Source organism: Heterocephalus glaber, unplaced genomic scaffold (assembly GCF_053883595.1).
Source record: "Heterocephalus glaber isolate CG9 unplaced genomic scaffold, H.glaber_assembly_v1.0 deba00000122, whole genome shotgun sequence".
NCBI classification, from domain to species: domain Eukaryota; kingdom Metazoa; phylum Chordata; class Mammalia; order Rodentia; family Bathyergidae; genus Heterocephalus; species Heterocephalus glaber.
Window position 1 is genome coordinate 85,505,035 of NW_028258138.1, and position 20,255 is coordinate 85,525,289.

The 20,255-nt window shown below is 44.2% G+C and overlaps 1 protein-coding gene across 1 annotated transcript in view; it reads left to right on the forward strand.

Annotated features, from left to right (window-relative positions):
• Window positions 1-20,255, forward strand: part of Fbn1 (fibrillin 1) — a 232,064-nt gene that overhangs the window by 41,686 nt on the left and 170,123 nt on the right. Inside the window, exon 6 of the mRNA XM_021261460.2 lies at window positions 767-862. Within this exon, the coding sequence (XP_021117119.1) occupies window positions 767-862 (96 nt within the window). The remainder of the gene's footprint in view (window positions 1-766; window positions 863-20,255) is intronic.

Below are 20,255 nucleotides of genomic sequence, written 5' to 3' on the forward strand. Positions count from 1 at the left end.
CATCTATCAGATGATGGGGTATGGGCCTTTCAGGCAGATGGCACAACGTGAGCCAAAGCACTGGAGCAGGACAAAGCATGGAACATGGGATGTAGCAGGTGCTTTTGTGTTGCTAGAGATGAAATGCAAGAGGAAGAGATGGGAAGGGAAATAGAGTCAAACAGGAAGCCATGGGCTTGGTTTTAATGCCTTTGTATACACAGAGTTTCTTCCAAGGCAGAGCAGGCACAAGGTGGTAAAATAACAATGAAGCAGCCAGTAGCATCTGCTGTGGGCTCACTTCACACTTACCGGGCGCGCTAGGCGCGGGCAGAACTCTCCTTGTGTTCGGACTCTGAATACAGCAGCTCTTCCGAGTCGGAAGCCATGAATCCTGCCTTCTCACAGCTGAGGAAGCTGGGCCCAAAGCTCCCGTAACTTCTCTGTGGATGCAGACGGTGCCGGGCTTGGCTGGGCCTGGAGTGCAGTCCCAGCCCATGGCCCACATGTGTAATGCCGTGGTTTGGCCGTGTTTCCAGGTCCCTGAGGCCTGGGGTACAGGAGAAGCAGGGAGCAGTGTCCAGTCCTCAGGGAGGCTGCAGCTGCAGGGCAGTGGCTGGGGCTGGAGTCAGAGGCCCAGGCAGAGTATGAGGAGGAGGCTGGGGTCTCCCGGAGGGTGGCTGTGTGAATCAGGCGCAGGGAGGTGTTTACTGTGGTCCTGGGACTGCAGGTGGGTCATTAGCACCCTTCTCTGCTGAAGCTGCTCTGCCCTCTGCTTGTCTTACAGCTGTCTGTGAAAGCGGCTGCCTCAACGGAGGGAGGTGCGTGGCCCCCAATCGCTGCGCCTGCACGTACGGCTTCACGGGACCCCAGTGTGAAAGAGGTAATGGCTGCTCATTTCCCTCGCCTGGCACATTCTGGCCGCGCCCTTGCTACGGGTTTGTGGAGCCACTGGACTTGTGCGGCTGCACTGAGGATATTGCTGAGCTGTGAGAGGTTTCTGAGTTGTCCCTGGAAAGGTGTCCACGGGGACAGACCGTGGGCCTGAGCCCACGCAGGCTGCTGGCTGTTCCTCCGGGGGGAGAGCATTGTGTCCACACACTGGCTGGCACCGGGACCAAATGAGAAGACTTTCCATGAGTGTAGACATGGAGCTTCGCATTCAAGAAATGGTTCCCAACAAAGCACATCTGTGGGAAGGGGAAAGAGGAGAGTGAGATTGTGGGAAAGGAGCTGTTAGGCTGTGGGAGCAGCAGGAGCCCGCTGGGAAGTGGCCCGCGCTGTCCACACTGCAGCCAGGGCAGGGGGGCATCGTCCTCGTGGCGCGCATGAGGTGACCAAGGCTTGGGAAGCCCAGGGCCGCCACCCCCAAGGGCACCCAAAGAACACAGCTTCAATGTGAATGTGGGTTTCCTGCTTTGAACTTTAATGTCCATGGCTGTTCTTAATGAAAAGAAGCACTTTACCTGATTTACCTGCCAGTAAATGCAAATCTGATGTAGGGATATACAAGTATGTGTAATGTTCCTAAACTTCCCCATGAACTGTGGTTTTATTAATCATCTTGTCTGTCTCTACATAGTCATTCCTAGTTTTATAGTGATGGGCTTTTTTTTCTTTCCTGGCACTAGAGATTGAACCCAGGGCCTTCTACTGAGCTAGATCTCCTGCCCTTGAAAAAAAATTTTTTTTGAGACAATTTTTCCCTAAAAGGACAGTTGCTAAGCTGGCCTTGAACTTTCAATCCTCCTATCTCAGCCTCCCAGAATGTTAGGATTACAGGCATGTGCCACCACACCCAGCTTATAGTGATTTAGAAGGTTCACCTCATACCGACCTGTAATTGAAAAATACTCAGCAACTTTAAAACTGCAGTTATCGCTTTTATCCAGAGTTGTAAGAAGATCTGGTTCTAAGAGAGGAGGCAGAGATTAAGTAGCAGATATCCAATAAATGTCACTTAGGACATAGCTGAGAAAAACAGACGGCAGAAAGTGGTATGTGAAAAATCATTTTATCCTCTCTTTCTATTTGTACGAGTTCACTTAAATTCACTTATTTGCTAATACAGCAATACTGGAATACATTTGGACAAGCAGCTGTAGGTCAGCTACAGTGATAACTGGATGCATTGTGTCGTGTTTCTGTTAAGGCAGGAAAGACACCACTGTGTGGTGTCTACACTGGACACTTGGCCTCTAAATCTCACCCTGGCCTCATCTGAAGACCCTCCTTCCATGATTTGTCTTTACCTCTTACACACCTGTGCTTTTACTGCCTGGGAGTGCTTCGCATCCATTGGTATTTGGAATAATAAAGAAAGTGGTTTTCAACAGGTAGAATCATTTGTGGCCTTATGTACTCAGGGAAAGTTGCAGGAGATCACAGCTGCTAACGAGTGACTTGAGAGCCAACGCGTGAAGACAGTGGCGAGCTTCCTTTGTTTGGGAAAGATCAGTAATAAAGTGAAGTTGTAGGGTTTTCTTCATCTTCTGACTCGGTTAGTAATTTGCTGCAAAGAACATTGGTCCCCATAGCTCAGGTATGGATGGGAGCACAGTCTGAAATCCACAGTTATTTCCTCAAAGATCTGATCTTTGCCCAAGATTAAGAAATAGGTTAAATTAAGAAGTGGGTTGGATTACTGAATTCCTAATCAAAATCAGCATAGAACTTAGGGGTTTCTCCAAGTTTTGGGGTGCCGTTAACTGCTCTCCTTCTGGGAGAACAGCCCTGCTGAAATGTGCAGGAGTGTGTAAATGATCACCTCACAGTGGTGATCATCTAAGTTGAGTTGATCCCACCAGGCAGATTTCCAGGGGCCTGTGGAGGTGCAGCCTGGGAGCAGGAATCGCTGTCTTAGTCATTGGCCCCCACTTGTCCCCATGAGGATGGCCCAGTCCTGTGGTGGAAGCAGGGAGAATGTTGTCATTTCCCTTCCCATGTGGGAGAGGAGGTCTTTTCCATGCCAGAGTTGTATTTCCATTTATAGTCTTCACTGGCTTTGGCTTTTATGGAAGTTATCCGCCTGCTTCCATAAGGAGTTGGAGGCAATAGGTCCTTTTACCCGATGATATCTTTGGTGATTTCAAGACTGATAACAAACCTGTGGAACCAAGTCTCGACAAACCCATGCTGCAGCACGGGCCGTGTCCCGTGTGACTCCTCTTGATGTTGGGATAGGAGACTTCCTAGTTGAGCATAGCAGGAGAAGTTCCAGGGATGGTCACATTCTGTTTTTACTCGGATGTGGCTTTTTATTTTTAAGAGTGAACTTCCAGGAAGCTGTTACCATTTTCCAAGCCCCTGTCCTCTTCTGTTCACCCCGAGCTCTCTCCACACCACTTTTTATAGTGCTTGCTACATTCTGTCAGAGCTGCAGGGCTGTGCATCCCCTCTGAGAGCGGCTGGTCCTCAGGAGCAGCCTTGTTTTCATTCCTGTCTTCTCCCCACACCAAGCTTGGTACCTGGCACAGGTCACAGGGCTGGCGGACGTTGAGTGGCTTCATGTGGTAGGGTGGCCAGGTCTGGGATCGGGGCTAGGAGCTCTGGGCGTGATTGCTGTGCCTGCTCGTGGGCTGGCCTGGAAATTGGACTTGGGCTTCTTGCTAAGGAGACTTGGTTACAATGTGGATGCCTAATTGAGTTCAGAAGTTCAGAAGTATGATCCTCCAGGGGCACAAAATTGTCATTTTTAAGCAGGCAGGGAGACAAAAAGGAGGTATATTTTCACCAAAACCAAGTGGCAGGAGAAATAAAAACCAAAAGCTTCCTGTCATGATGTCCTGCCTGTAGAAAGGAACATTTTGTGTGTCAGCTGCAGTTGCCTCTTGGGCCAAGCACCTTTGTCCTGGGAGACCACGGGAATTGCATACGTCTGTAGCTGTCTCAAACACCCAGTGTAAGTGGGAATTTCCCTGGGGAGTGATATTGGAGAGATTTGGCTCAAGTGATGCCAGCAGATGAAACTTCGTGACCCATAAACAGGAGCATTTGGGTTAGTGATGGAGATCCGCGCTTGCATCAGAGACCGGCAGTCACTCATACAGTCAGGTTCGGAAGCAAGTGTCCTGTCAGCGTTTAGTCCTTTAAACAGACATATGGGTTCATCAGCCTCAGTGAGTCAGCAGCATCAGGCTGTCCCATTGCCTGCAGTGACTGCTGTTTAAGAACTTCGCAGGAGTAGCATTGGCTCCCTTGTCCTGTCCCTCCACCTCCGCCACCCGTTATCACATGTCCTTCTCGGAGGTGGCCTCTCATCCTGGAATAGCCACCTGCTGATGCATTCTGTGTCGAGGTAGTATCTCTGTGTTTTCTTTGAATCCCCAAGTTTCTTTCATTTCCTCTTGGATTTTTTTCCCTGTGAATCTACACCTGTGATTTCTGGCCTGCCCCTCCCCCAGCCCTTTCCCCACCACTCCAGCCTGGAATGTCCTGTAGAACTCACAGATACCTGGGCTCCGTGCAGCCTGCCTTAGCCTTTGTCATCAGAATACGAAATAGAGGTCAGGTGGCTGCTTTTGCAGTGATAGCACAGGTGAGTCGCTGTTGCTACAGTTACTATCAATAAAAGACTGTGTGGAAAGCCAGGTGTGGTGGCATAGGGCTGTAAACCCAGCACCATGGGAGGCTGGGGCAGGAAGAGCAGAACATGGAGCTCAGCCTGGGCAACTCAGTGTCTTGTTGAGATCCTGCCTCAAAAACAAAAACCAACCAACCAATCAAACAAACGAAACACAACACACACATACATACACACCCAAACCAAACCTCCTCAGACCGAAGACGGGCTGGGGCTGTAGCTCAGTGCAAAGACTTTGAGTTCAATCCCCAGCAAAACAAATGAGCAGCCAATAAATGCACACATTCATAAATAAATAACGTAAGTCTTGTTAAATGCTCTTGCATTAAACGCAGTGAATCATGGGAGTGAATGAGGTGACCAGAGAGAATTTTCTAAGGAATGGTGGAAAAAAACCTGGAAGCATGACTTTTAGGGTAGCAGTAAGAGACTTTTTAAAAGGCACTGTTCTGAAATTTGGAGGGCTCGGAGGTGACACAGTGGGGAGGGCTTGGCTTCCCTGGATTTGATTCCTATCCCTGGGGAGAAAAGAAAGAAAGAAAAAAAACTTGGCTTGCTAGGTAGTTTTCCTCCTTCGTAGAGTTCAACTAAGTTGCTTTTACATAATTTTAAAAACCCAGAGAAAGAGTCCTGAGTACTTTGGATGTGTCTAACGCGGGGTTCTGGAATAATTCTTTGTTTGATTGATTTTGATGATTTAAGGGTACCAATTTACTCTTGGAAAGAGCATGATTCGAGTCTGTTTGCAGAACATACAAATGAGATCCAAAGGACAGAACCAACATGCCTAAACATAGACATAGACATCTGAAATGAATATTGTTGTCTAGTGCAGTTACCATGGCTGTTATGTGCTTTCCCTACAATATCACAGCTGCTCAAAACATCTTTGAACCTCTCTTTTGGAAAAGCCCTTACAGAGTCAGCAATACATTTCCATGAACATGTGACCCATTTTCCCTTCAAGGAGGCATCTGAGATTTTAGAAATGGCCTAAAAGAAATTGTAGTTAACCCTGGTGACTGCAGTAGGTAATTACACATTTTAGCCATTTGAGGTCAAAAATGGGTTTAGAGCAAAAATCAGTGAAAATAATTTTCTCACCTGGCTCATAAAGCACATGGAACTGGGTTAACGTTTTAAAGTCAAACTTTGTGTGAGCCAGAGGATGGAGCCATGTGGAAATTCTCTCTCTTGTCCCCATCTGGAGATCTTCATCCATGCTGTCAGAGAGCAAGGGAACGATGGATCTTTCTGGATCGGGCTCGTTCGTTCTGTTCAATTCCTACCCAAGTCCCAGCTGTGAAGACAACGCTTGGGTGGTTGCCAACTCCAGGGTGTCTGTCTTGGGCCAGCCATCCGGAGGTAGTGGACAGGGAAGGTTTAGCTTTCAGGGAAAGGGACGGTGGGGAAAGTGGAGTCCGAGGGAAAGGGGGAGCAGACCTGCAGGGGGGGATTCGCTACTGCTGCCTCCTGTGGATGGGGCGGAGGGGTGTTTGTGGGTTTGTATGATGTGAAAGGGAACAGAGCAAGCAACTAGGTTGGTTGTATTTTCCCCTGCACAGGTGACATTTGAGAAATTGTTATTCTCACCCCTTAGTTTCAATCTTAGGATACAAAGATGATGATTTTATACAGTTATCTTTACAATAATTTCATGGAACAGTTCTCAAAAGGCTGCACCCTGTTAAGTAACTAAGAAGCATTTATTATGTAAACCCGAGAAGCGCAGGGTCTACACTTTGTCTAGTACATGGAAAAGCCTAACATATAACGATCCAAAATTATAATAATCAGGTAGAACACGTTGGATACATATCTCATAAAAGTAAGTAGAAACATTACCTTACCTCAGAGGCCTGTTTAGAGCTTCATGGAGTCGGGGTTGTTTTATTTTTAATTAAAAAAATAATTTTATTGTGCATATTTTAAGTTTACAACATGATACTATAGGATGCATGTAAATAGTAAAAAGGGTTACTATGCTATAACAAATTAATTTATCTACTCCTATAGTTTATATTTTGGTCTTGAGAGTAGCTAATGTTTCCATATTTAACAAAAATCTCTAATACATTTTTATTAACTATGGTCATTTCAGCATTATTCACAATAGTTAAGGTATAGAAATAACCTAAGTGTCCATTGATAGATAAATGGATAAGAAACTACAGTATATGCATGTGCATCAGAATATTATACAGCCTTAGAAAGGAGAACCTGCCACTTATTACTTACTGTATGTATGGGCCCAGAAGACATTGTGCTAAAAAAATTAGTCAGACCAGGAAAGAAAAATATCACATAATCTCATTTATATAGAGAAATCAAAATATAATCCACAGGTCAAATATACAGAGATAGACAATAAAACAGTGGTAGGCCAAAGTAGTAGATGTGTAGGTAGAAGTCTAGAGATCTGATGTGTGACAGGAGGTGTTTTTTTCCTCTGGCACCAGTGAACTGTAGATGCAGTTCTTTCTTGCCCTCCCCCAACTTCCTGCACTGATCTCATGTAATTTTCAACTGAAGATGCCTGCTCTGCCACAGGTTCTCTCCCGCTCTGCAGCACCTTTGCACCAGACAGCTCTGTGAACGGCCCATACTCTTCTTCCCAGAAGGGTAACAAGCAGTAACCTGCTGTCACTAAACTATGCTGGACCCCTCTTGCGCTCCCTTTGGTATTCATTCTGAATGGAAAGTGGATGACTACGTAGGTCGCAGAGGTGGCAGCCCTGGGCGTCTTGTAATCTGTGGTGGGATTGTGACGTTTGGTGGCTGGCACTTGTTGCACAGGCTTGATTGTCCTGCAGGAGTTCCAGGAGCTGCGGCTGTTGACAGGGACATCGGTTCTGACAGGCGTGTCGTCGCCATGGGCACGGAGGCTACACCTGCTTCTGGCCTCCCTGGCTGCAGGTGCCAGGCATACAGCAGGGCTGAGGAGGCGATCCCTGGCCCCTTGATTCCTGCCTCCTGCCCTTCTGCAGGCTGCTGCTTCTTCTGGTGGATAAAGGACCTGCAGGTCCCTTACCTTGGAAAAGAGCACGAGTTCCTACTGCGGCTTTGTCTCCTTCCCCAGCCCCTGGGTGTCCAGCGTCTTGTGTCCTCTTTGCTGCCCCAGGAAGCCCTGTGGGGAAGGATCCAAGCCACCCCATGTCAGCTTTCTCTTAGAGAGGCCCAGAGTGACCCAGGCATTGTTTGGCCGAAATAAATTTCTGAGAACAAACCAATTGACATAGTGGTCGCCGCCCTTTGGAGCCAGGTCCTAGCAATTGGTCAGCTGGTTTCTGGACATGTGGCAGCTCTCCGTCCCGCACAGTGCAGGGCATAGGTGCCACACGGCCTGACCATCTGCCTGAAGGCCACGAGGACTTGGCACCTCAAAACAACCCCCACTAGTTTCCTGGAAAGAGACGGGTGACAGCCCACCCCGGCCCTGTGCGGGCCCTCACCTGCCCTCCTTCTGCAGATACTGGCATCTTCTGGATAGCAGAAGGGTCTAGGTGCTTACCAGGGGCACCTTCTCCAGGTGCATGACGCTGTCACCTGACGGTGTCACCTGACGGTGGACGTGTCCTGTCGGTCCTCATGCTTCAGCTGAGGCTTGCATGTAACATGCTCTTGTGTTGGCAGAGCCGATACTTCAGTACAGCTGTGAAAGTGGAGGTGAAATTGGATGTCCTGGTTTCATCTTCAAACATAGCTTCTCAGAGACCGTTTCAGCTTTATTTTTAGCTCTTGTGAACTTTTTAAAAAGACAGAACTGTTTTTTGCAAGTTCATGATCGCATTTAATATTTCAGCCACTTTTTAGTCCTGGGTGTTGAGAACACGAGAGTAGTGCTGACCAACAGAAATATGTGGACCCCATATATAATTTCAGCTTTTCTAGTAGCCACAAGAAAAAGGAAAAATTTTGATAATGTTTTACTTAACCCAATATATCCAATGTTATATCAATAGATATTCTGTATTAGAAGTTATTAATAAGAGGTGTTGCATTCTTTTTTGCATACTAAGTCTTTGAACCCAATGCATGTAATATTAGACCACATCCAATTTGGACAGCTAATAGTCACATGTAATTAACGGTCACCGTGTTGCATCGTGCAGGTGACAAAACTTCAAGAAAGGTCTCTAGAGTTTTCCAATCTTCCTTCCTCCTCTTTTTCCTTCTGCTTCTTTTCTAACTTTTCAGAAAGCAGCATTTTTGCAAAAGAAAATAAATAAATAGAGGCTACATTGATATTTAGAAAGTAAATCAATTAAAAAGTAGAATCAGGGGCCTTTCAGGGACATCCAGTATTTTGGCTGCATTGAATGCTGAGGAACTGTTGTGGGGTGCATATAAAATATAGAATACAATTAATAAGTAACAAAACTTCCTTTATTTTAAATATTTTTATTATAACATTAAAAAAGAGGACAAAGAAAGATGGAAAAAGGGCTGGCTGCAGGTTGGGCATGTCTGATAGAGTCTCGTTTCTCAGGATCTCTTAGTGGAGTCTTATTCCAGTGTCAGTGAGAAACACAATCTTTCACAGGCAGATCAATTAGACAAAACAGTGACAGCAAATATTTAATAAAGGCTCAGCACTCAGCTAGGTACAGTGAGAGAATGAGAAGGGGTGTATGGTTCTTGTCATCACAACCTTTAATATAATTCTCCCTAAAATTTTTTATTAGTGCACGCTTGTAGCACAGAATAATCACATTCATCACATGGAGTCGGTCCATGTACATAACATCTCAATTCTTTTTACCCTCATTCTCCTCCCTCCTTTTCCCACCTTACATCTCCTGGTTCCCTTCCCATTTGCAAAAGATCTTGCTCTGTTTCCTACTATTTATCTTTTATTTTGTCCTTTATTTTTACTTTGGGTTTCTCATGTAAGAGAACCACATGTCTTATTTAAGCTTCTGTGTCTGACTTATTTCATTTCATATTATAGTTTCAAGATGCATCCATTTTCCTACAAATGACTCAGATTTATCCTTCATAACACAGTAGTGCTCCACTATGTATGAATACCACAGTTTCTTTATCCATTCATCTGTTGATGGACATAGAGGCCACTTCCAAGATTTAGCTATTGTGAGTTATGCTGCTATAAACATTGGGTACACATGGATCACTATAATATGTCTTTAACTCTTTTGGAAGATACCCAGAAGTATAGCTGGGTTGAATAATATAATTCTTTTTTGGAAAGACAGACATGTAGGTGTTGAAACAGTGACATAACAAAGCGGGGTGAAGATTTAGCAAGGCAGGGCAGAGGAGGGATAGGACCACAGGGGAAGAAGCGAGGCATGGGCACAGATACTTGGAGGCTCAGTGTGATCTGGGGCAGTTTCTGCCTGAGGCAGGCTCTTGGGACTTTCATGAGCTCTCTTTTGTATGTGTAAACTGCTGAGAGGCCCAGGCCTTTTCTGAGACTGTCCTGGATTCCCCTGTGGAGCCCCTCACCACTTTGAGGCGTTTGTTCTCTCAGGAACTTCAGAACTGTGGTGCTTGTGTTCCCTGGTAGTCACGGCCTCCGGAGAGTCTGTGAACACGCGGGGCTTCGTGGGCCAGCACAGGGGCCGGCGTGCCTCTGGTGGAACTTTAGTCCCGTGCAGCAGGGCGGCAGGGTCCCCCACGTGCGGTGTCTGTGGTCAGTGTCACTTGGGAAAGTGTACACCATGTTCTTTTATGAGCTCTTGGGAGTCTTTCAAGAGGGAAACTCTTTCGACTTAGCTTTACCCAGTGTTTCCAGATCCATAGTTCTAAACTCCTTTCTCTCTTTTTTCTCCCTTAACACAAGACCTTGTTTGAAGATCTGAATTTTCATGATTTTTACTGTCATTTTGAATGTGTCATTTGATACATCTATAGTTAGATATTTTAATTCCACATATCATATTCACTTTGAAGAGGTGAATACTTGTCTAATTCTCTGGAAGTTTTTGGAGGAAGGTCATTTTAGAATCACTTACCTTTTGTGTTCCTACGAGGACTAATTTGACCACAAACTTCAGTGTGACTTGAAACACCATCTCCTGGGATTTGGTTGTTAAATGTTGTAGGGTCACGTAGGCAGGCTGGACTATCCCACTGAGTTCTGATCAGTTCCTGGTTCTGAATGGCCTGATGTGGCTGGCATGCATCCTCTCCTGGTTCTTCTCAGTCCTGTTGGGCACTTAATTCTGAGTCGGAGTTCGGTGACCTAGACTGGTTCAGCCCTTTTCTTTCAGTGTCAAGTGTGGAGGTCCTCTCCTTTGCAGTCATTTCCCGGCCACAGGGAGGTCCTCTCCCTCCTCCATGCATTTCTATGTCACTTTGCTGACGTCACTGCTTCTGGCCTCCTGGACCCCCGTCCACATCCCAGTTAGTTGATTAATGTCTCTGTTTAACTTTTGATCTTTTGCCATTCCCTTTAAGGATTGTACCAGTCTTTTTAGTATTTTTGTTCCACAATGAATTCTTATTTTTCTTGCATTTTATTACATCTTAAAATAATTGGGTGACCCAGTCCTAGTCTTTGGAGATACATACGGATGGTTTTTAATGAGTATATTAAGAACTAAGGGAGGACCCATTTGCCTCGTCAAAAGACTGTTCCTCATGTACATGTCCTGATTCTTGTGTCAAAATATTTGTATCACCATGAAATAATCTACAGTCCTGCTTCATGACTTTCAGAAATACTGAACAGCACATTATAATATTTTAAGTTTTCTTAAAAAATATTTTTTTTACTGAATAGAACATAAGTGATTCATTCAAATGTGTGTGTTTAGTATTTTCTTTGAGAAGTAAATTTGGTATATCCACCCCATGATGTTGGAATTATAAAATTTGCTAATCTACTTTTGAGGATGATAAAACATTGACTTATCTACAGGTGCTCAGCCAGAATTTGGTGTTCTTCATAGAACAAAGACCAATACTGTCTCATTGAATACCAAGCCCAGGGCTGTAAAGAGGGTGGGGTTTTATTCAATATTTGATTTACTTCGTTTAACTTTGGAATCTTGGGGTGGGTGAGAAAATATTTTCATGTTAAATATGTCTGTTTAACGCAGCATTTTAAGGGAAGGTACTCTGGACAACAGGACTTACCAATCCATCTGTATCTCATAAGCAAATATGAATGAAATATTTATAATTGAAATGTGTGGGAAGTGAATCCTGTGGCACACATGAAAGGAAATGTTCTGCAACTTTCCTACCATATTCCCTCAGCAGCAATCCTTTTTCTCTGAACTGTTTCAGAAGACCTTTGTAATAAACAATAATTGGGGTATTTGTTTCCTTAGAAAATAAAGAATGTTCTAATGATTCCATTTGTAAGATAGGCTCATTTCTATTCAGTTGCTGAGGGCCCTTGAATTCTATCCTGTTGAGCCAGGATAAAAGGGAAGGCTTGCAGATTGAAGGCAACTTTTACCTGAATTGAAAGTGTTTTAAAACATGCATTCGCCCTTAAGGATTCATTTCTTCCCGACAGCCCCACTGGAAATACTCATATTCTGTTAGGAATCCCAAGGACGCTTTCTGTAAATTAAAGCCAGTGAACGAACACTGGGAGATCAAGACAAAGCCAAGCTCCTTCAGAAGTAAATTTTGATTGATTCTTTGTACAGTGATTTATAAACTTCTCTTAAAAAGTGGAGCATATTTTGGAACTTTATTGTACTAGGGGAAAAATAGAAGCAGAGGCAATGCTAGCTAGTATCTTAATGATCTAACACTGGCATTGGAAAGTAGTGTATAATAGAACTTGAATCACTCTCTTTATGGAAAGCGACCCTTAAACACCATAGAAAATTCTTTAATGTTTTTCAGATAGCATAATTTGGAGCGAGACAGCACTTTTTCTTTTCAGACCTTATTTAGGCCTTCTTTCTTTCTGCAGTGTTTTCCACAGTGCCAAGCAGAACAAGCTATCACAAAACCAAACAAAAGCAGCCGTGCTGTGAAGCCGGCTCCAAGTGTACACAGGACTCTCCTGTTCTCGTGACTCCTGGGTTGCGATATTTTACTGTTATGAATGAGAGGAAATGATAGGGAAGTGATTTCTAGAATTAAATTTTATCCCAAAGGAGTCCCCATGCCGACGGGTCAGTATTAGGTGACAGTCATTTAATGTTTTCCTTTAAAATGCCTAGGTAGGAGGTATTGTGTTTCTTTTTTTTAAACTGACGACTCCTTGACAATTGGTAAGGAACTCAGACTCTGAAGATAAACCCTGCCCTTTTCTAATTTTAATTTTTATTTTTTTGGTACTGGGGATTGAACTTGGGTCCTTGCGCTTTCGAGGCAGGCGGCGGAACCACTGAGCTAAATCCCCGGCCCTATAATTTTGTTCTTTTTTTTTTGGTACCGGGGATCGAACTCAGGACTTTAAGCTTGCAAGAAACCTTGCCCTTTTGGAGCTGGGGGACCCTGGGTGAATTCCGGCCTGGGTTGCAGCCACATCTGCTAATCCACACAAGGGGATAATGAGTATTTACTACTGTGACTGTGGAATGTGAAAGAATATGAATACGAAAGCATATGTGGGAATACGAAAGAATCCATAAAGCACTGAGCGTAGGGCCTGACACATAACTCATGTCCAATGAGCATGAGCCATTTACACATTCTCACTTCTGTGAAACTGAAAGTAATCTTAATCTTGGTTGAAAGTTGTTGGTCCATAACTGATACATGGAATCTTCATCTATCACCAAGGTTAGACTTTAACTCAGAGGCCCTATTTCCATCACTTTTTCCACTTTGAACTTTGGCTATTTTATTGGAAGAGCATATTTTTTGGATTCTCTATTCAGATGAGGCCAGGATTCCTTGTTGGATATAATATTAACCATGTGGCTTTTTTTGTTTTAAACACACACCCACTGTTGCAATTGCACCAAAGGCTAAAACAACAATGGTGCAAACAGTCATAAAGAGGGGAGAAAGTGAAGGGGTGGCCACAACCCTTTCCGTAAAATGTAATGATGATTGTGGCCTGAAAAGCATTTGGTTTTCCAACCACTGACGGAAGGTTATGAAAAGGTTTTGTTGATTTTCACCGACACATGCATAGATATGGAGGGGAGGTCAGCCTTGTCTCTTCATGCATGGCCAGCAGGGAGACCGAAGAGGTACTTGAGAAATGTGGCATTCTGAGTCACTGAGGAGCAGCCCGCTCTTACCCATCAGCAAACAAAGGGAATACCTGCTTAAAGTACACGTTCAGCTTCGAGGACAGGAGAGTCTGAGCTCACAGATGTGGCATGGTCATGCTTTTATCCACAGAACCACAGGCCGTTTTTCTTTGGTTGCAAAAGAATGAAAGCATTGACACCAGAAGGGTACAGCTAGGAAAACCACAGAATCAGGAGAACTGAAACCCACAGATCTCAAGCCGCCCTTCTTAGTGTTCAGTTTCGTTAAATTTATCCATAAAAAGGTGTGCCGGGAAGCTGGAGAGAAACTTGTCTGAGGTCACCAGTGATTTCCCAGGGGCCACGCTGATGTGTGGAGAGACAGGGTGACAGTGACCCCCGCTGCCTGGGGTTGTGCTCCGGTGGGGGCAGAGAACGTGGAGACACGTGCAGTCATGCCGGGACAGTCACGCTGGGCAGCAGTGGAGCCCTGTGCTTTCCCATAGCAAATCAGAAGCCACATGGCTCACGTTGTCCATGAGAATAAGCCCTAAAGAGCCCCCAAACGCTGACTCAGTTACAGTGAGACAGTCCTTCGTGTTTCCAGTGTCCTTTGATGTCAGAGGGATGAGAAGAGGTAAAGACATCACATTACAGAGACCCACGCACACGCACGGTTACAGCAGCACAACTCATAATAGCTAAATCTCTATATCCGTCAACAGGTGAATGGATAAAGAAACCGTGGTATTCATACACAGCAGAGCACTACTGTGCTATAAAGAAGAATAAATTTGAGTCATCTGTAGGAAAATGGATGTATCTTGATACCATAGTGTCAAGTGAAATAAGTCAGATACTGAAGCTTAAATATCATGTGGTTTCTCTTATGTGAGAAACCTAAAGTATCAATGAAGTCAATAGCAAAATAAAAGATAAATAATAGAAAACAGAACTAGATCTTTTGCAAAGGAAAGGGAATGAAGACATGGAGGGAGGATGGGGAAGGGAAGGGGACATAAGAACAATCAATCTGTGTACTGTACTTGTACCAACTCGCCACGATGAATGCGATCATCATGTACTACGAACGTGCACTAATAAAAATTAAAATGGGAAAAAGTCACAAGGACCTTGGTTGGGTCTTATGTTACTTATATTGCTTTGCCTCTCCTCCTTGTGCTCCTGCAGAAACTCGGACCCCTGGTTTTCCCCCAGTAATATCATTTAAATGGGATTCAGGCGCCCTGCAAATGCATAAAGCTAGGGCTCTCTGAACAGGGTTCGTTTAGGCATCAAGCATTTGGAGATGATGCCTGCTCTGGAGCGGATGCTGCGGACTTGGCCCCCAGGGAAGCCTTTGGATGTCCTAATCGCAGTCAGGGCCTCAGTAAATCATTTGCTGTTTGGACAAGTCTCGGCCACCACCTCAGTCGCTGGATACATTTGTAATGGTTTATGTGAACAGTAACAACAAGTACCTAGCAACATACTGTTTGGTCATGTTGGTTTTGTAATGCCACATGGGGTTTTGTGGGCTTTGGAAGGATAAATTCTGACTGCATCTGAAAGATATTGAAAATTAAATGGCAAATATTGCCAGAGGCTGGCTGTGCACAGTAGGTGGAATCATGCTGTGTGGCGTGTGGCTTTCTGTGGGAATGGCACGGGTTAGTCCTTTCGGATGCTAGGAGGGAGGGGTGCATCTGTCCTCGTCACCGTTTCATCCTTGTGCTTAGCATTCAGGGCCTCCTTCAGCATTTTTTGACTCCACAAATGAATAAATAAGTAGTTTTCAGGCACAGTTTATTTCTTGAATTCCTTAGAACGCAAATAAAAGTGACCGATCTGCCATCTGTACTTTTAGTGGCTCGATCCTCCTTAGCCCCTCTAGACCACGAGCAGCGTCAAACCTGTGTTCTGTGTTCAGCATCAAGTGAGTTCTGCGGAGTGTCTGAGGCAGAGAAGACGAATGCGCGGAGCCTTTCCATTTCATGCAGTGCTATAAACACGCCCATCGCAGACAGTCTGTGGGCTGGGGACCTGGGTGAGTCCTCCGAGGCAGAGCGTGGGAGTAGGAAGAAGCTCTGTCCAGTCGGCCACCAGCAGATGGTGTGCGTACATTCGCCGAAGCTCACGCTTGTCCGGAAAAAGCATTACTTTTACTAATTATCCTTTTATTTTAGCTCCATCTCTTATTAATTTCAAACTGTTGACCTTTGCTATTTCTGTCCTCTGTGTCTCTTAGCCTTAGCTCACTTTTTAAGATTCTGTGTTTCAGGCACCTAGACAAATCTTTTAGGTTGAGTTTGTGGGGGAGAGCTTGCTTTTCCTTGCAAGTGGGTGCTGCATGATAGAAACGCATCTAATGAGGCTGTGGTCAGTGTAGGGAGGGGCAGGTGCCCATGGAAATGGAGTGGTGGGAGACTGGGAGGAGCATGTGGCCTCGTGGGAGCCTGGGGACATCTGCATGGAGAACCCGTGTGTGAATGAACGCCTGGCCGGTGCATTGCTCCACCCAGGACATCCTACCCGGGTAATTTCTGTGAGCCTAAATCTAGACAGGGCATTGAGGTGAGAATTTGGGGAAAGGTTTCTTTTATGATCAGTTTGTTTTCTTGATGCAAATATCAGGAGATTTGAAGAGTGCTTTTCCTTATTAAAAAAGCTGGGAATTTAGAGCAGGAGAATAGTGTTCTTCAACAGCATGAGCGCCACGAGAACAGGGATTTTGGACCATCTTGTTGCAATGGCTAGAAAATGTGACACCTAGTAGATGCTTAGTGTGTTTTGGTTGAACACAAGGAGAATCTGGAGCGTACCCATCATATCACTTGTAGTAAGAGGGCTGGCTTCGGCCTGGCATGTGTCATTTGTTGCCGTGATAGTGTCCTACAGCCACCCTGCTTTGGTGACTCTGAGACAGCAAGCCCTGCCAAATGTTGCTGCACTGTAGCAGTGCATGCAGTTCTAGTTACTGCTTTGGTGGGTAGCTTTCCTATTCCTCGGACTCGTGATTGTGAATTACAATTGGCTTTAAGTCTGTACGACAGAAGAATAACTGTAGCTCATCTGTGGCTGAAATTAGGGAGATGAGATTAAAAGGAATTGAATTGCTTTGGATGGCCTAAGTGACACGGATTAATATGCTATCAGTGTACTTCCTCTGAGAACGTCTGGTCACAGGGAGATCTGGCTTTCAGAAGAAATTCAGATTTGACCGTGTAGCTTTTGGCATAGTCTAGCATCGCTGGAATAGTCTACAAGACATTCTGTTTCTTTTTTCCCATGCCTTCCTGTGGGTATTCAAAAAGACCCAGTCTCCCAACTGAAGGGTTATTGGCCATCCCTAGACGAGGAGTTTCCTTTTCAAGCCTATGAAGAAGCCAGTTTACCAAGTGCACTTAGGGCAGGATAAGTAGAGGCTGAAGCATCTCAGAGAGCCTGGAAACTGAGGATAGGAAGGATAAAACGTGGTTCCCAAGGAGAACGGAGAAGAGACTGGTTGGTTGGCTGGTTGACTGACCGGTCTCCAGGATGGGGCTGAATTCTGTGTTTTATAGTGGTGGCAAATAGCAGTTTTTAACAGATGACTTCTGCTTGTCCCCAGAAATGCAGTTGTCCCATTTGTCAGATTGTCAGGAAGTAGTGGGCTGAAGGTCTTTGTGTTTTATCCATGGTGTGTGTGTGTGTGTGTGTGTGTGTGTGATGCTTCTATGTCCCTCTGATACTGTCACTGTATGGGTAGATCTGAGGGTCTGTTGGCTGAGGAGCAGCAAGAAAAATTGGACTAGGAAGGAAAAGAAAATGAAAAGAAGATGTTGGATTGGGAAATAACAAGAAGGGTGGAAATTTCAAGCTTTTTCTTGTGAGCTCAGTAACTGCAAAAAAAAAAAGCAAGAATCAAATGTCAGAGTCTATTGCTTCAGTTTCAAAGTTGGTGTTTCATTGCTGTCCACTGGCTCGTGCTTTCTTCCTTAATTATACAGTATAACCACATTTCAGGAAGTTCTCTGAAGAATGTACCGTGTCAGTTAGCATGAAATTACAGTGTCCCAGCAAGTACTCTTATCCAAAGTATTTCCAAGGAATTGCAGAGCAGACTGGTGACTGTCTTAGAAGACCTCGTTCGTTTATCCATCCCAAAATTATCCTGAGACCTCTTATCTAGCCATTTACTCCCTCAGGTATCTTGGAGTAATTTGTTCTAGCTTAGAATAACAGTTATTTTTGTATATATCTTTATATATTTATTTTTTAAAGAACTCCTTTAAAAAAAATCTGTATGAAGTTAATACTAACAACAACTCCTTTAGTCTTTTTTTTTTTTTCTTAGTCTTAATGGTTATGGAAAAGAGATGCCTGCTTCCATAACAAGGACAGCTTAGGTAAACTGAGTCAAAGTGAGCCCCAGTTTGATTAAGAGTAAGAGGTATTTGTTAAGGGCATTTCTTAGGACACAGGAGCTTGAAAGAACCTGATTTACAACTTAGTTCCCCAACCTACATTTTATGAAGACTTTTCTAGGACTCACATTAGATTTATCGATTCATGGCAGAGCTCCATGTCTAAGCCACAAGGTTGCCAGGAGAATTCTCCCTGCTGTTTTTCAGACCCCTGAGCTGCTCCAGCCCTGGGGAGGTGAGACTTTCTAGAAAGGGTATAGAAAATGACCATACCAGCTCTTTCTGTCCTGCCTCATTGTAGAAATACATGTTTAACTGTATGTCGTTGAAACTACAATATGAAAAGGAAAACTTTGCCTGGCCATTATTAAAATCAAGCGGCAGGTCCAACAATCATGTAACTATCTCGCTTCATAAATGGAATGACTCCTAAGTTCAGTTGACATGGTATTTTTAAGAATTATTTTTTTGGTGAGGAAATGACCAGTTGCAGTTGTGGAAAGGATAACTTCTTATTTCCCCCATAAGTGCTGCATTCAGATGTTCATCAGGCCATGGAGGAGGGCTGAAGACTCACCTTGCATCTGCCCTGCCCACTGCACTGGCAACAACGAATGAAAGTGTCCACGAGTCTTAGCTTGTTGGAGATGCGCTGCTGGAGCTGACATTTTCACTTAAAAACAAATCGAGGTGGGGGGATTTGGACAACACATATGTGGGAGTGGGACAGAAACAAAGGATAAGGCAAACTGCAGACATGTCCAGAGCATCCAATTCAGTGTTGCCACACAGCCGGAAAAATAACATTATTACCAGCAAAAGTAGTGTCACAACAATTTAATCATGATCCCCATGAACAGGCCTTGGAAGGGCCGTGTGGACAGAGGACCCTGTGCCTCTGCCCTTGGAGATTTCAATTTTCTTCCTGATTTCTCTGTTTTGATGAGTGCACCAAAAATGAATTTAAACTCTTTGCCAACCTTAAGGTTTAATTTTCAAATATTTTTCTTCTCAAATACTTGAACCAACTTTCAGTTCTTTACTCTTATTCCCTGGCCAAAATTATATATGCTGATTTTCAAGTTCTTGTAGGCAGTGTGTAGATTGTTTGTTGGTATAAGGGGACGTACTGCTTTATTAACAGGTACAATTAAGTAGAGCTTAATTTTCTTTTGAGTTGTTAAGCTGCATAAACCAGTCATTTAGTGCCAGCTGAAGACTACTTTTGCATTAAAAGATTTGTTACAGTATACAGTCTTAATGATGTTTACCATCTGAGGCCATATGGGAAGGAATTGTAAATAGGATGTTCATTCTCTTTTAACTAGCTCACTTTCTGCCTTATATTATTAATTCTTGCATTGTAGAGAGTTACCAAGCTGTTGACTAAGGGGCCAGTGAACATTCTTTGGGCCACTTAATTCGAGAAAGAACAAGCTTTGTTTGTTTAAGAGGCCAGTTTGTCTGTTTCCTGATTATATTCTTATTGTGAAAATGCCCAAGTACATTATAATGGATAAAATAGAAGAAAAAAATGTCTCATTTAAGTGGGCCAGGAAAGAGTGGTGATAGATATTTGAATGCCCCTCCTTGGAATTAATCAGTGGTTCATAAACCTAAAATACTTTTTTTGTTTTGAGAACCAAGCTTCTGACTCAGGTTACACAAGGGAAAATCAAATTATTTGTCTTCAGAAAGGAAAAACCTTGGTTCACATGTATTTGGGCACAGATTCTTGTATCATGGGGGAATTGCAATTAGGGGCTTGAGAACATGAGTGTGACCTAGTTATTCCTATCCTGTGAGTGCTCCTAGGAGGCACCGGCTAGAACTGAGAATGATGAACAGAGAGATTCCAGCTGGGATGTGATAAAAGTGTTTTGGGGCTCTCTGTATCTTGGCCGGACTGTGTGGGTTATAACTTGGAGAGGCCTGAACTAGTAGTAGTATACGACAGATTTATAGCCCAATTGATGTTGGGCATCAGAAAAAAAGGCTGAGGTTAAAAAATGGTTGGAGAATTATGAGTTCTGAAAGAATTGCCATTGGAAGGGATACTGAAGAAGGAAAGCATGAATTCCTTATATGAAGGAAAATAAAAATAATGAAGTTGATGGGGAGGCATTGGACGGAAGCAATAGTTTGTCTCCC